The following is a 14,697-nucleotide window of genomic DNA, read 5'->3' on the forward strand; positions in this document are numbered from 1 at the left end:
CCGCATGGTTGACGTAGCGTGGTAGATGTCTTCGCGATGTTCCGCCACAGTACCCCCCTGCCAGTGACTTGTGCACAAGTTACGAGAAACCACCTTGGAGGCGGTTAGGAAAGCGGACTTGGCGGCCGGATCGACGTGTTGCAGTTTGGGGAGGCACGTTGTTGACATCCAGTTGATGTTTTGGAGCGGCCATCCCAGCAGCAGGACGTGGTATGTCGTGGTCCTCTGGAACGATGTCACAGATGGTGTATGCAGATTTGAGGCGATCGATGGAAACAGTAGCCTGCCTACCATGCATTTGGATAGTCGCAGTTTTTCCTGAGCAACAACAACAGGGAAAGGCCCCTCATAAGGAGGTTGCAAGCACCCTTTTGGACCATTGTGGCGAACAAAGACCTCAGTAGATGTGGCAAGATCTTTGAAAACAAATGTTCTTGGCTTATCATGTCTTGTTCCACCAACTGGTCGGAGTTCACGAAAGTGCTGCCGAAGCTCTTGGATAAGGCCCGGGGCCTCCAGTTGTCCTGCATCAGGATGGGCGACAAGAAACTCGCCGGGTAGGCGTAGTGGTTGGCCATATACCAAATCTGCTGCAGAAGCACGGAGATCCTCGCGCCATGCTGCTCTGATGCCTAAGAGTATGGTGGGTAAGATGTCCACCCAGTGCTCTGTCATATGGCAACGTATGGTGGCCATCAGCTGCCTGTGCATTCGCTCCACCATACCATTGGAAGCAGGATGAAATGCAGTGGTCCGAAAGCGAGTCATTGCCGTCAGGTTACTGAGGTCCCTGAAAAGGCAGGACTCGAACTGCCGCCCTTGGTCGGTAGTGATTTGTAGGGGAGTTCCAAAGCGTACAACCCAGTTGGTATAAAATGCTCGAGCTATGGTGTTAGCCTCAATGTTCTCCACTGGAACTACCTCTGGCCAGCGGGTGAAGCGGTCTATGATGGTCACACAATAACGGTAACCTTGTGAAATTGGCAAGGGTCCCACAATGTCGATGTGAACATGGTCAAAGCGGGAGGATGGTGGAATGAAGGAGACAACAGGGGAAGAAACGTGGCGAGAAATTTTAGAGCGCTGGCAGCGTAGACAGGCACGGGCCCATCTTCGACAGTCCGATTTGACAGAGGGCCATACAAATCTTTGGGTGACCAACCGTACAGATGCATTAATGCCTGGGTGAGCCAGCTGGTGTACCAAGTTGAATGCATCCTGGCGAAATGGGGCTGTGACGAAGGGTTGTGGTGTTGGTGTGGAGACATCGCAGTAGATCTCTGTTGGGGAATCTGGCAAGCATATCTTCTGCAGCTGCAGGCCAGAATCTAGTTGTAGAAACCTTTGTAGTTCTTCATCCTCAGCCTGTGAGGCCGCAAGGGCTTGGTAATCGAGGGTTGCAGCGATAGCATCCACTCTAGACAGGGCATCGGCAACGATGTTATGGAACCCCGTGATATGCCTAATGTCTATGGTGAAATGGCTAATAAAATCAAGATGGGATCTCCGAGGTGAGCATTTGTCAGGGTTTTGCTGGAAGGCATAATTGAGAGGCTTGTGGTCGGTAAAAACAGAGAAATGTCTGCCTTCGACCATATGGCGAAATTGGTGGATCCCTAAATAAATGGCTAGTAGCTCCCGATCATAGGCACCATATTTTTGCTGAGCAGGGTTGAATTTCTTGGAGAAGAATGCTAATGGCTGCCGGGATCATTGTACAAACTGTTGGAGAACTGCTCCCATTGCAAAATCTGAAGCATCTGCCATTATTGCTAAGGGTGTGGACGAACTTGGATGGGCGAGCAGAGTGGCTTCAGCAAGGCTAGTTTTGCACTTCTCAAAGGCACTGTCGCTGTCAGGTGTCCGTGTTAACAGGGCTTTGCCTTTCACATCGCCCTTTAGAAGTTCATGAAGGGGAGCCTGCAACTGGGCAGCCTTGGGAATGAAGCGCCGGTAGAAGTTTAGCATCCCTGTAAACTGGCGTAGCTGCTTCGCCGTAACTGGTTTTTTGTATTGGAGTATAGCATCTACCTTCTCTGGAACAGGTGTGGTCCCGTCTGCTGAGATATTATGTCCTAAGAATGTCACTTGTAGTTTGCCAAATATGCACTTGGATGGGTTAATAAGTAGCCCATACTGAGCAAGGCGTCGGAAGAGTTCCTCGAGGTGCTGTCTATGTTCTACCTCATTGTTGGAAGCTACCAAGATATCATCGAGGTATGAGACACAAAATTCAAGTCCTCTGAGAACTTCGTCTATGAACCTCTGAAAAGTCTGAGCAGCATTACGAAGGCCAAAAGACATGAATGGGAATTCATAAAGTCCAAAGGGAGTTGTAATGTCAGTTTTTGGAATATCAGCTGGTGCAACTGGGATTTGGCTGTAGGCCTTCACAAGGTCAATAGTTGAGAAGATTGTTTTTCCGCAAAGAGTGTGAGAGAAGTCTTGTATGTGGGGAATTGGATATCTATCTGGAATTGTGCGTGCATTGAGCAACCGATAGTCCACACATGGCCTCCATTCCTCCCCTTTTTTGGGTACCATATGCAGAGGTGAAGACCAGGAGCTGTCAGACAGGCGAGCAATGCCAAGTTTGAGCATTGATGCAAACTCCCTCTTTGCAATTGTGAGTTTGTCCGGTGCCAAACGACGTGGTTTGCTGAACACAGGCTGCCCAGCTGTAGTGCGGATATGGTGTACTGCAGAATGTTGGACAAGATGCTGTGTACCAGATGGGCAGGTAAGACATACATACTTTTGGAGGAGTTCGAGGTAGTGAGATGATTGAGGCAGAGTCCTGACACTACTGATGTCACTTGTAGCCCTGTGGCAGACAGAGGCAAGAGATGTGGTACTGTCTACTAAGCTCTAATTCCGAATGTCTGCCAAAAGGCCATAATGGTGGAGGAAATCAGCACCGATGATTGGTTTGGTAACATCGGCCACCACAAAACGCCAGACAAAATCACGCCTGAGTCCTAAGTTTAAAGTTAGGGTGAGGAAGCCATAAGTCGAAATATTTGAGCCATTGGCTGCGAACAAATCATAATTAGACTTGGGCTGCCTTCCAGGCAGTCTAGCGCAAGGAAACACACAAATGTCAGCACCCATGTCAACCAAAAACTGTACCTTTGCGCCCTTGTCCGAGATGAAGAGGCGGCTGCTTGAAGTCGGGGTTGGATCACTGGCCACAATCAGTGAGTACCCAGCATGTTTCCGGGGCTGTATTCGCAGGGCTGAACACACTTTCGCACCCCATCGCCAAAGCAACTATGGTACCAGCAGATCCCCTGCAAACTCCTGCTGCGGGAGCGTTGCTGGCGTGATGTAGATGGGGAGCGGTCGCGGCGACTGTTATGCTGGCCAAGATGAGTCTGGGATGCTACAGCTGCGATCTCCTGTCGCAGTGTTGTGGCCATCTCTCCTATTTTGGCAGTCATGAGGATTGATATTTTCTCGAACATGGATTCTAATGAGGCTGCTTCTGCCATCTGTGGTCTCGGAATTGTATCCACGATGGCGTCTGCAAGCTCGGCTAATGAGTCTAATGAAGAATTTGTCTGTGTTGCCAAGATCGCTTGCATTGGTGGTGGTATCCGACCCAGCCACAATGACTTCAGAACGACTGTTCCTGCCAAACTGCGGAGGTGCCGTAGAAACTGCGAAGGCCTTCGGTCACCGACTTCCTCGTGTTCCAGTAGTTGTTTCGTCTTCCGTTCCTGTGAAGCACTTAACCTCTTTATAAGTTCTGATTTGAGTCGGCCAAACTTGTCCTCAGTCGGAGGATGGACAAGTATATCGCGCACTTCTGTCGCATATTTACAGTCCAAATTACCTGCCACATAGTTTAACTTGGATTCGTCGGATTTGACACCTGCTAGGGCAAACTGGTTTTCCACTTGAAATAACCACATTTCCGGGTCCGGAGCCCAGAAGGGTGGAATGCGTACTGCAACACGCTCGATGGAGACGAAAAAAACGAGCTGCGATTATGTGCTGGAGCAAGATGAAACTGCCTGGACTGTGTCGCCGAACATCCACATAACTCCTACTTGCGTGTCACAACGAGTCTCGGAAGTCCGAAGTATGTGCTGGAAGTGTCACAGAACTCGTTCATTTCCTATACTTCCGCGGCAGTGCGGGTGACCAGCGGCGCGGGTGATGTGCGACGCGGATGACACGCGGCGCGGACGACTTGCGGCGCGCGTGATGTGCGATGCGGATGATGTGCAACGCGGATGACTTGCGTCGCGGATGATGTGCGTTGCGGCTGACATGCAACGCGGATGACGTACGGCATAAGTGATGTGCCTTGCGGGCGACGTGCTACGCGCGTAACATGCGGTGCGACAGGTCGCTTATATTACGCAAAACATGAATATCGCGTGACACTTATTTCGGAACGCATACTAGCCTTGCCCCTATCACTTCGGGGTCACCACTGTAGCCGCGAGGCTACTGATTATTCGGGAGGGGCAGGTAGGTCATGCTAAAATAAACGATAGGTCTACTGTTGCACACTATTTATTTGCGCCGTAGAGTGCTCTAGCAAATTTACATGAGTCTACAGTGCACAACAGCCTACTCGTGCTAAGAGACAGACTGCAACTGTCCCTTCTTTCCTCCTCACCAGCCTGCTAGCCCGCACGGAGGAGGGGTGATAATCCCCTTGGCATCCGGGCTAACGGGACTCCTGGAGAGTGTGCTGCATTCTGGCCCAGGGGTGTACAAACCCCGACGGGACAGCCGGTGCTGATAGCCTCATGGTTGGCGTAGCGCGGTAGATGTCTTCGCGATGTACCGCCACAGTGTACATTTTTTAATATTTTTTTAAAAACTTTTTTAAAATTGTTATTATTCAATTCGATCGATTAATTTTTTTATGAAGTTCATTTTTTCCCGATTTTCTAACATAAAAATTACGGATTTTCAACGTGGCGGCCGTAATGGAAATTTCAACAGTATTTTTTTTAAATATTTTTAATCAAAATTAAATTTTTTTAATTTTAGAATGTTTTCATTAAAATCGGATCTTAATAAAGATTTTCAAGATGGCAGCCGTAACAGAAATTGCAACGGTGATCTGTGATGACGTCAGAGGCTTATTGGAGGCTGTAGACATGGATGCTTAAGCCTACATATGTACTTTTCTAGCCGCTGGTACTTTTATGGACTTAAAACGGGAAATTTTTTTTCGGAACGGGAATTTTTCCTTCGAAAATAGATTTTTTTATTTTTCAAATTTTTTTAGATTTTTTGGTGGAATTTTTTGTTTTCAAAAAAAATGGAAATTTTGGCGAATTTTGAGGAATTTTGGGCAAATTTAGGCAAATTAGGCAAATTTTTAAGGTCAAAGGTCAAGATAATGGTCATCCAAAATGGCCGATGTGACGTCACAATCCAAGATGATGGTTGGCACCAGGCACCAGCCCCTGGCGCCTGCCCCAGAAGGAACCAAAACATACTACTATTAAGCTAGAAATTTGTGGAAAACTCCAAAGTTCATAAAAAAAACACTTGTTAAAATAATAATTTATTCAAATTATTCCTGTCCTTGGTTCGATACTTGATCGATGCAAAAAGATAATTTTAGTTAAAAAATAGTTATTCAATAACATATGACTAAAAATCCTAAAATAAATTTAGGTTTCTAGTTTACCAGCTTACAGTAAGCCGATGATGACATATTGGCTGTCATCTTGGAAATTCATAATAATTAACCTATAAATTCGGAAAAATTCTAGAAATCATAAAAACAATCATCTAGTAATGTAAGTTTGACTCGATATATTTTTGTCCTTGGTTTGATTAATGGTCAGTGATAATAGTAACTAAAATTGAAATAAATTTAAATTCGGTTTTCCATCACCTTTTGTGGGGTTCATTTTTCAATCTCTCTGTGAAAATCTACTCTATAAAATATAACTGTCCAACGAAATAAATACGTTGTCGCTAGGCCTACCATGAAAGTCAAATTTTTCAATTCTTGGAATAACTTCCAACCAGGCCATGTACAATGTTAGGCGTATAGACCAGTATCTTTTTACCACGAAGCCAATCATGTTCAAATTACAGACTTATTGGTGCTCATTCATCGTCAAAACGGAAGCACAATCTAAAAAGAAAGCACATTCGTCAAAAGAAAGCACATTAAAAAAAAAGAAGCACTTTTAACGAAGAGGCACGCATTTGTGCAAAATTTAAACTTGGTAGGATACAGTCTCATCACAGGGATACGATCTTATCGCAAGGATACTATCTCATCAGCGGGATACGATCTCTTGCAGGATACCTTAGGATATGATCGTTGGGATACGGTAGAATACGATTGGTGGGATACGACTGGTAGATAGCTAGGATGCTACGAGAACTCAGTCTTAGAAATCTGATTGCAGGAAATAAAACCATAAATTTTGTAATCAAATTATTGGATTTATTATTCAATATTATGCACATGCAAGTAAAACCAGTGTATATAGAATGCAGTCAGTTTCCCTCAATTATTTAAGTATGGAGGCTACTTAACCAATATGCGAGTAGTTTCCTCCACGAACCGATGACACCAACAGACACAGATGATCGACCTAAATATTAGGATCTTCCCATGACTTGTAATGAATCTCTTGTCAGGCTGCTTCCATCTTCCATGCATGTTTATTATTTGTAAGATCTTTGAAGTTTTCCCTTTTAACAACAGCCTCACCATCATTATCACCCCAAGTAACTATCATAAGCTTGATCAGAATTATTTAGTTTAATGCGGCGTTTCAATCGTTTTGCCATCAGTGCATCATCACATTTATCTGCCTTGGGAGCTTCCAATTATTTTGAATTTCTCTCCTTTTATGAAAACCCGTTGTTGCTTTCATGGTTTCCAGTAATATTATTTAATCCTTCGAGTAAACGAAAATCCATCAGAGAATTCTGAAGGAATATCAAATCCTTCATGACTCATCTTAGGAAACTTGTCATCATTTTATTCCTGTAGTAAGATATATTGTTTCCGTTTCTTAGATGCTGGAAATTCATTAAGTATATTTCAATGCAGGCGATGCAGATGCTCAAGTAAGATGATTTATGTCAACTCCAAACACATTGGATCCAACAACTGACTTGTTCTCAGAAGATGAAAATGTGCCTTCACAGGTTTGATTTGTTTTCTTTATATATTACTTCGTCCAAACTGAAAGCCACAATTGTCGCAACGTAACATTTTTCGCAAAGAAATCTTTGCACAATCGTCTTTCTCATGACGTCTAGCGTTGTTGGTTTTAGTGAACGAAATTCCACAGTACCGAAACATAATATACCGACGATGACACACACTACTGCCTTTGGAACCACGCTGACTGTTCTTGATATGACATCAAAATCGTCTTCCGTAATTCTAACAGAAAATAATCAACCACGGACAAACATACTCACTTTCGAAAAAATTTCGCCAAAATTACCGCTCTTATATGTATCATTTAAATATTCCGTCAGCGAGAGTTAATTTATCTCATTCAAGAAACTTTTTGCGAGTCATTTCTATTCCTGCTGACAGATGTAGCCAAGCGTTGTATTGAGGTATATATTTTTTATTTTTCATGTGGGATGAGGAATGCTCACTCACGATCGCAAGAGAAGTAGGGCTTTTCTATAGATAAAGGAGAAGGAAGTTCGTCTTGCATGATTGTGTTCACCACCTTTTTGAAGGCATAGTGTTCGACTGAGTAACTAATATTTTTGTTTATAATTCCACCTGATTTAAATATTTAACGGATGACTTAATAACAGGAACTCAGCAAGTTTACGAAACTCGGAATAAAATTACATGTCTCATCTCGAAAAACGAAATGCATGCAAGGATATTTTTCTCATGAATAACCAGAACTCTCAGAAAATATATTCAGAAGTCTCGCCAAAAATAACCAGGAGTACACGAAGAAATCCAACAAAATATTAACATGAATAATCAGGCACATATGGATAAAATATTTAAATATTGACAGAAATATAAGTAACACACGTAGAAAACCATCAAAATAGTCACAGAATTAATCTGGATAACACGTAAAAAAAACCAACAAAATATTGACAGAAATAATCACGATTATATTATTTTTTTAGCGGATTTTTTTATAAAGAAATGAATCACATCACAATAATATTCTCTACTTCATAATTTAAAATTTTATTAACATAGATTACCTTTAATCTACCCCAAAACATCCTAATTAGGCTTTCAGGAGTAAAATAATATGCAAAAATTATGTTACTCAAAGTTATTAAACATACAACCCTTTAAATGTTTGTTTTACAAAAAAAAAATATTCTTGAACAAATACATACAGCAAGTTCATTTATATATATGTGTTAAAATTATTATATTCCGGTAAATGGTAATAGGTATGAAAAAATTATGTCTATTTAAAATCTAAGTTTTCAGTATTAAATTTTTTAAATTTACTATAACTCCTCCAATATATTTTTTTCGAATATTTTTTTTCGATCATCCAATCTCTTAAATACTATATATTCGATGGTATTCCAGGTTCAAGGTTTCCACCCTAGTTTCATGCAAGTAGATCGAAGATTCATGGCTGTTACTTTCCTCCGTATGAAGCTGGGTGCAAAATTGAAAAAAAAAAAAAAAAAGATTAACAGTAATAGTAGTTCGTGTGTACAAGATTTTACTACCATGTTTATGAACATACTGATTCACAATAGCATATAGGGCGGTCGTGTGCATGGGAGGGAAATGAATGTATTTTACTTCTGTTACGTAGGCATGGCGCAACAGCCAACGAGAGTAGATTAGGAAGCAATTTTTGGCGGGACTAGAGAACTGTTTATAATTATCGAATTTTCGGGATATTACAATGCTCAGGTGTTTTTACTTCCTGCTTTAAAAAATTTATAATTGCTTTTTCTTATAAAAGGTCACTAGCAATTCTAGTACAGTAAATAAAATAATAAAATAAGATGTTTATTAGTTAGAATGGTAACATTAATATTTCACATAACCCACGTGAAATGAAATGAAATACTGTGTTCTCAAATTCCCAGCCAGATGTTAGTTAATATAGTTATTTACTAACACTACCTACAGATGTCGGACACATGCAAAATATCATCGGCTGAAGAAGACAGTAAGATTTCAATTGCGAACCGATTTCGCAAAAGCTGTGTTCACAATCGTGCTCTTGGCCTGCCACGTGTTTTTTTCCCTTATTCTGAACGCAGCTCAAGTGCATTGTCTGCATTCACCGAGCCGTTCATTTTTTTTTCTTGTTCGCTCTTGGAGGTTTTCACAACCCGATCCCTGGCGGAGACTCGCGAGCAACCTGGCCCAAGGCCTCGGCCTCGCCTGCGCGACCTCGCTGCAGGGAGGTCGCCCGTACGTGACGACCCGATTGTTATTCGCGTCGCAGGTGGTGGCGCCCCTGCCCGCCGCTCACTGAGCCGGAGTCAGACCCCCTCCCGATTGAAGCTGGGTGCACAGTTGGAATATATAATATATATAACAGTTGCAGTCAGGGGTTGGTCATGTCTGCGTGATTACATGCTAACTACGTGAAGACGTTTATTCCTCCTCTTCAGCTAATCGTTGCGCCACATTAAACGGCCTTTGAAAAGCTATTTAAGGCATTTCTGATGTCTTGAAAAATCTTAATACAAAGTACGTTTTCATCTGAATTTTTGATTACTAATTTATAAAAATAGGCTTATGAGACCACAGATAAAAACAAAAAAAAAAAGTTTACAAACCATCTAAATCAAAATGGTCACAAAAATGAAATTTAACTAAATTGATTAAATTTAACTGACTCCAAGGGTCATTTGTGGATTATATTTTATCCCTGCGGATATTTTTTAAAGATCTTTGGTGTATATGAGGGAGGAGGGGGGAAATAGCTCCAATAACTTATCACATAGGACCACCACTGCGTGGTCAGGTGATCGTACCTTAAATGAAAGTTTCATAAAATTACTTAAAAACTTTTCCAGGTAGAAAAAAATATTTTTTAATTAATTTTACTGCAGGTCCAGGAGTTCTTTACTTAAAATTTTGTATATTATTAATATTTAATATAATAATTAAATTATAATTTTTTTTCTTGTAAGGGTAGGTTTCTACTTGTAAAGATGATTACAACTTAAAAAGAAAAAAAATATATATATATATATTGTTATGTGTTAGTGTAGGTCATTTTTAATACCCTAAAATAGTATACGTGTACGGATGATCAGAAAAATTTTATTTCATTTTTTTCATTGCAACCGCGAGAGACGAACATCGGGTAGGTTCGGGGACTGATTGTGGGTCAGTGAAAGGAATCCGAAGGATGGTGTGGAGGGGAGTCCCTGCCTCCCGCGAGCCTTTGCGGTTTGTTGTTGTTTGGCGCTGCGCCCTCGCGCGCCGCAGTCGAGCGCGCATAGAGTCCGGGCGATACACTGGACCTTCCCGGACACCGGGTCAGCGGACAGCCAGTCCACCCGCCCGTCTGTCCAGGCATTCCGCACGCTCTCGTCTTCAGGTGAGTGGAGCGCTATGCACTGTAATATTATTTTTCTTTTTTTGTGAACGGAACATGAATAGTCAGTAAAAGTACAGATGTTTGTAAAGTTGTACATTAACATGAAAACTTTGAAATAGTTTTTGCAGTTATACTGGGTTGGGATTCTTACACAGGCATTTATACTTTGTTCAGTCACGGTACCTCCCGAATGTTTTTTCAGTATTACTGCGCACATATAAAAAATATTAAATAGTTGAAAATTTTATTATATTTTTTATGGTTAAAAAATTGATGCTTGAATCAAACATCAACTAATATATAAAATTATATTTTCTTAAGAAATATTCAGTATTATCTCGAAACACGTAGTACTTCATATATGCAAAAATAATTATAGCCATGTGTACACAGCTGCAATATCTCTATTGAAGTATTCTAAACTATTTCTTGGCAACTGGTTTCCAGAGAAATCTTTTTGTAAAAGTAAAGAAATATATTTTTTCCCTGTGCGGATTTATTTGGTGGTAGGCTGGATTTCAAAGAGTTTTACCTTCGATCAGCTTCTATGATTGATTCGCGGGTTTTGTGAAGGACTCTGAGGCAATGAGAAACTCTCATCGATAAAAAGTATCGAATCGCAGGCAACACAGACTAGAAATATCTCAAGTGAGCGACCAATCAGCAGGGGACTCTTACCCAAACGTGCATAGAATGTGGAGTCTACCTTAGAGGTCTTTGAAACCGAGAATTTTTAAAGCCCCTAGCTACGGCTATAGACTGGCGATGGTAACACGTAGACTGCAAAGTAAAACTGCATTTTTATAATTTATAAATAAATGCTAAAAGTCCCCTTAATATCGGGGTTAATTACGATGAAGCGTGGTATAGTCAGTTTGAAGCATTGGCAAAAGGTTATTTGATTATTGCAGTGCAGAAGATGGATTTAAATAATTATTTGGGACATACGGCATTTGCTTGTGATGTCGTCGTTGTGTTGTTAGAACATATGTTTAATTTTGTCGCTGGTTTTGCATTTGATTTGATGTGTTGTCGGTGTGTTGTCTAAGGTTGTGGTTTTTTCTGTATTTATTGATTTTGTTGCAATTATCTCGTCGTTGTCAGCCCTCCGTGTTCTTCTGTGATATTTCTCAGACACATTCATTTTCAACGGAATCATTTGTACTGGCTCAATATTTAACATTTGACATCGGCTTATTTATGCTCGTTGTCTGCGTGTTTGTTTATTCATCTTTCTTCGCCCGTTCTTTAGGTTTTCGCTATGAAATACAGTTAAATTTCTAACATGAATGTGCGTAGGAAAATCGAAATTCTCCGAGAAGAAAAAAGCAGTGTCCACATTCTAGAAAGTTAGAGAAATGTCAGATAAAGTAAGGGAAAAGCGATGGAAAAATCAGGGATACATATGGAAAAAGCCAGAGAAATTCAGAGGGTTTACTTCTTAACCTGAAAAAGTGAAGAAATATAGAAATTTTTAGTCAGGAAATGATGGGGAAAATTCAGATAAATTTTATCAGAAATTTGAATGGACACCCTTAATCGCATCGGCTCACGGACTGCCCCAAAGTAGCGAACTCTGACCACTGGATCTCACACAAAAAACTTCTGTATTTTCAAAAGAAACCTTTATAAACCAGTAGCTAATAAATATTTGTAATAGTACAAAGAAATATACTGTAACTTTTTAGTTGGCTATGGTTATTTTTTGAACATATTAAATAGGTTTTTCGAGTAATACTTAGTATTTTTTACGAAAATTGGCGCATAATTTTATATTTTAAGTGATAATAAATTCAAGAAATATATTTTTTAAACCACAGAAAAGATAATGAATGTTCATAAATGGGGCTTCCTTTTTTATAATGCTTACTATCACTCCCAGTTAATACTGGACAGCTATTCACGGAATGGTTTTACAAATAAATTTTAACTATTGGAGCTACTGGGGCAAGAAAAACCATAAAATATCCGGTAGTAATTTGAACCCAATTTTAATGCGAACACCATTGATTGAATTGTTTTCATGAAAATGTACATAATTTACCAAAATCTTACATTTTTCTTGATCATTTCATTTTGAAATAAAAAAAAATGTGCACCGAGTCCCAAAACTAAACGTCTGCGCCGGCAGGGCTAACAAAAACGCTTGTAAGGGCGGACGCAGCCGTGGCGATGTAGAATGTCGAGGTTATAAATCCCGCATCCGAGGCGAGAATACGGAGTTACACTGCGGGCGAGGCTGCACCGCGCACCGAGCATTCGGTGCCAACATCTGCCTACACACGCGTGTCGCGTTCGCCTGACAAACCAGTATCACGTACGTGCAAAGAAAAAAAATCAAGCCGGAATACGGAAATTTATTCTTTTTGTGTGCATAGCAACGAAAAAAAACTACCTTAACTTTCAAAGCTTTAAAATTGAATGATTCATCTTATTTTACAATTAAATAACAAAAAAAGTTACTTTCAAACAACAAAGTAATTTATCTCGGAATTCATGTTATCAAACATAGGTAATAAATAAAATCACTAAGTTTTGCTTACACATTAATGTGTATGATTGCACGGTGAACAGCAGCCCATACTTAATTATTTTTGTATATGGAACTGAATAAAAAACATGTAAGATCACAGAAATATATATGTAAATTTGTACATTACATGAAAGCCACTGTTTCGCTACACAAAAAAAAAAAGTTCACGAATAATACTGGGTTCGGATTCTAGTCAGATATAAATTAGTTAATGTTATTTGTAAACCGTTCCCTAAATAACTTTCCAGTATTAAATGCACATATATATTAGCTTAGTAAAAAGTAAACGTCCAGTTGTTGAAAATTCGATTAACTATTCCATGGTATACAAAAATTATTCTTGAATTAAATATCAATTAAAACATAAAATTATGCTCCATTAGCGTAAAAAAAATACCCAATATTATCTCGAAAAACGTTTCCCAAATGTGTTAAAATAGTTATAGCAATAAGTTGCAGAGACTTAATATTTTTTCCTTGTAGCAGTACAAACTGTATTTTAGCTACTGGTTTCCAAAGGACTCATTCATTATAGTACAAAAAATTGTTATGTGAAAGCACTCCCTCTACGTATTTGCTCTACGCTCATATTATTACCATATCAATATTTTAAAGTATATTTCGAAGAAATACTACTAACTGTATTCTTTCTTCAAAAGACTTTCGGAAAATTGTTTCATAGTTTTTTTTTTGTTTTCTGGTCCATGGACCCCAAATCATTGCAAAATAAAAAAAAATTATATACGTCACATTATTGTGGACACCATAACTGTCATAATTTCGCATAAATTGCTTCCAAACTAAAACAGAAAATTTAATAATGGCAAATCTCGGTCGATTTCTTTGATTCCCAACAAAATTAGATCTAAGGGGTAGAAATGAGGAATGTTTGTTAAAAAATGGAAATAAAATTGCAATATCTTCCATAAAATTACAAATATCTAATCCGATTGAGCGTATTATTATTTATAGGATTGATACCAACATTTGTGTCTGAATACATTTTTGATACAACCAACTATAGCCGCAAAGGGTGGAAAAAAATAGTTGGAAACAAAGAAATTTCATAACACATTTAGTAGGCACATTTTCGAACACGAAAACGAACAGTAAAACTTTAGGATATTAATTACAACTTTCGTATGAAAACATTACTGCAATGTGTAGAAAAAAAGTCTTGAAAACAAAAAAATTCAAAACTCCCTTAGAAGGCACGCTATCAAATAAATACTTTAAATTGTTTGTCTGAAGTTAATATTTATGTAACCAACTAATACTACAAAGGGTGTAAATAACAAGGATCGAAAGACAAAAAGAATCATAACGTTTTTTGTAAGTAAACTATAAAATCTTTTAAAGTTTATTTAAAAATATTAAACATTATCAAAAACATTTGGCCGAAACCATTTTTGAGAAGCCGAACTATAATCGTAAAACTGGGGCTGAAAGAAAGTTCAACATTTCCTTACTACTACCAAATTCGTTAGAACTTTTATACGAATATGTCTTAGTGAAATTGGAGTAAATATAGTGTTTGATGGTCAAAAAATTTATAACTACCATAGAAGAAATAATATAAAATCCTTTCTAAGCTTTTAAATGCTGGATGTATTGAGTAAAAACTTTCGAAACTTTCTTGTT

At 39.3% G+C, this 14,697-nt stretch overlaps 2 protein-coding genes across 2 annotated transcripts in view; both read left to right on the forward strand.

Moving 5' to 3' along the window:
* The first annotated feature begins 3,516 nt into the window (after window positions 1–3,516).
* LOC134527501 (uncharacterized) overlaps window positions 3,517–14,697 on the forward strand; it is a 28,884-nt gene continuing 17,703 nt past the window's right edge. The window contains exon 1 of the mRNA XM_063360226.1: window positions 3,517–3,647. Coding sequence (XP_063216296.1) covers window positions 3,517–3,647 — 131 coding nt within the window. The remainder of the gene's footprint in view (window positions 3,648–14,697) is intronic.
* Window positions 10,390–14,697, forward strand: part of LOC134527621 (ABC transporter G family member 20-like) — a 138,759-nt gene continuing 134,451 nt past the window's right edge. The window contains exon 1 of the mRNA XM_063360467.1: window positions 10,390–10,523. The gene's annotated coding sequence lies outside the window, so the exon portion shown is untranslated. The remainder of the gene's footprint in view (window positions 10,524–14,697) is intronic.

This window comes from Bacillus rossius, chromosome 1 (assembly GCF_032445375.1).
Source record: "Bacillus rossius redtenbacheri isolate Brsri chromosome 1, Brsri_v3, whole genome shotgun sequence".
Classification (NCBI taxonomy): domain Eukaryota; kingdom Metazoa; phylum Arthropoda; class Insecta; order Phasmatodea; family Bacillidae; genus Bacillus; species Bacillus rossius.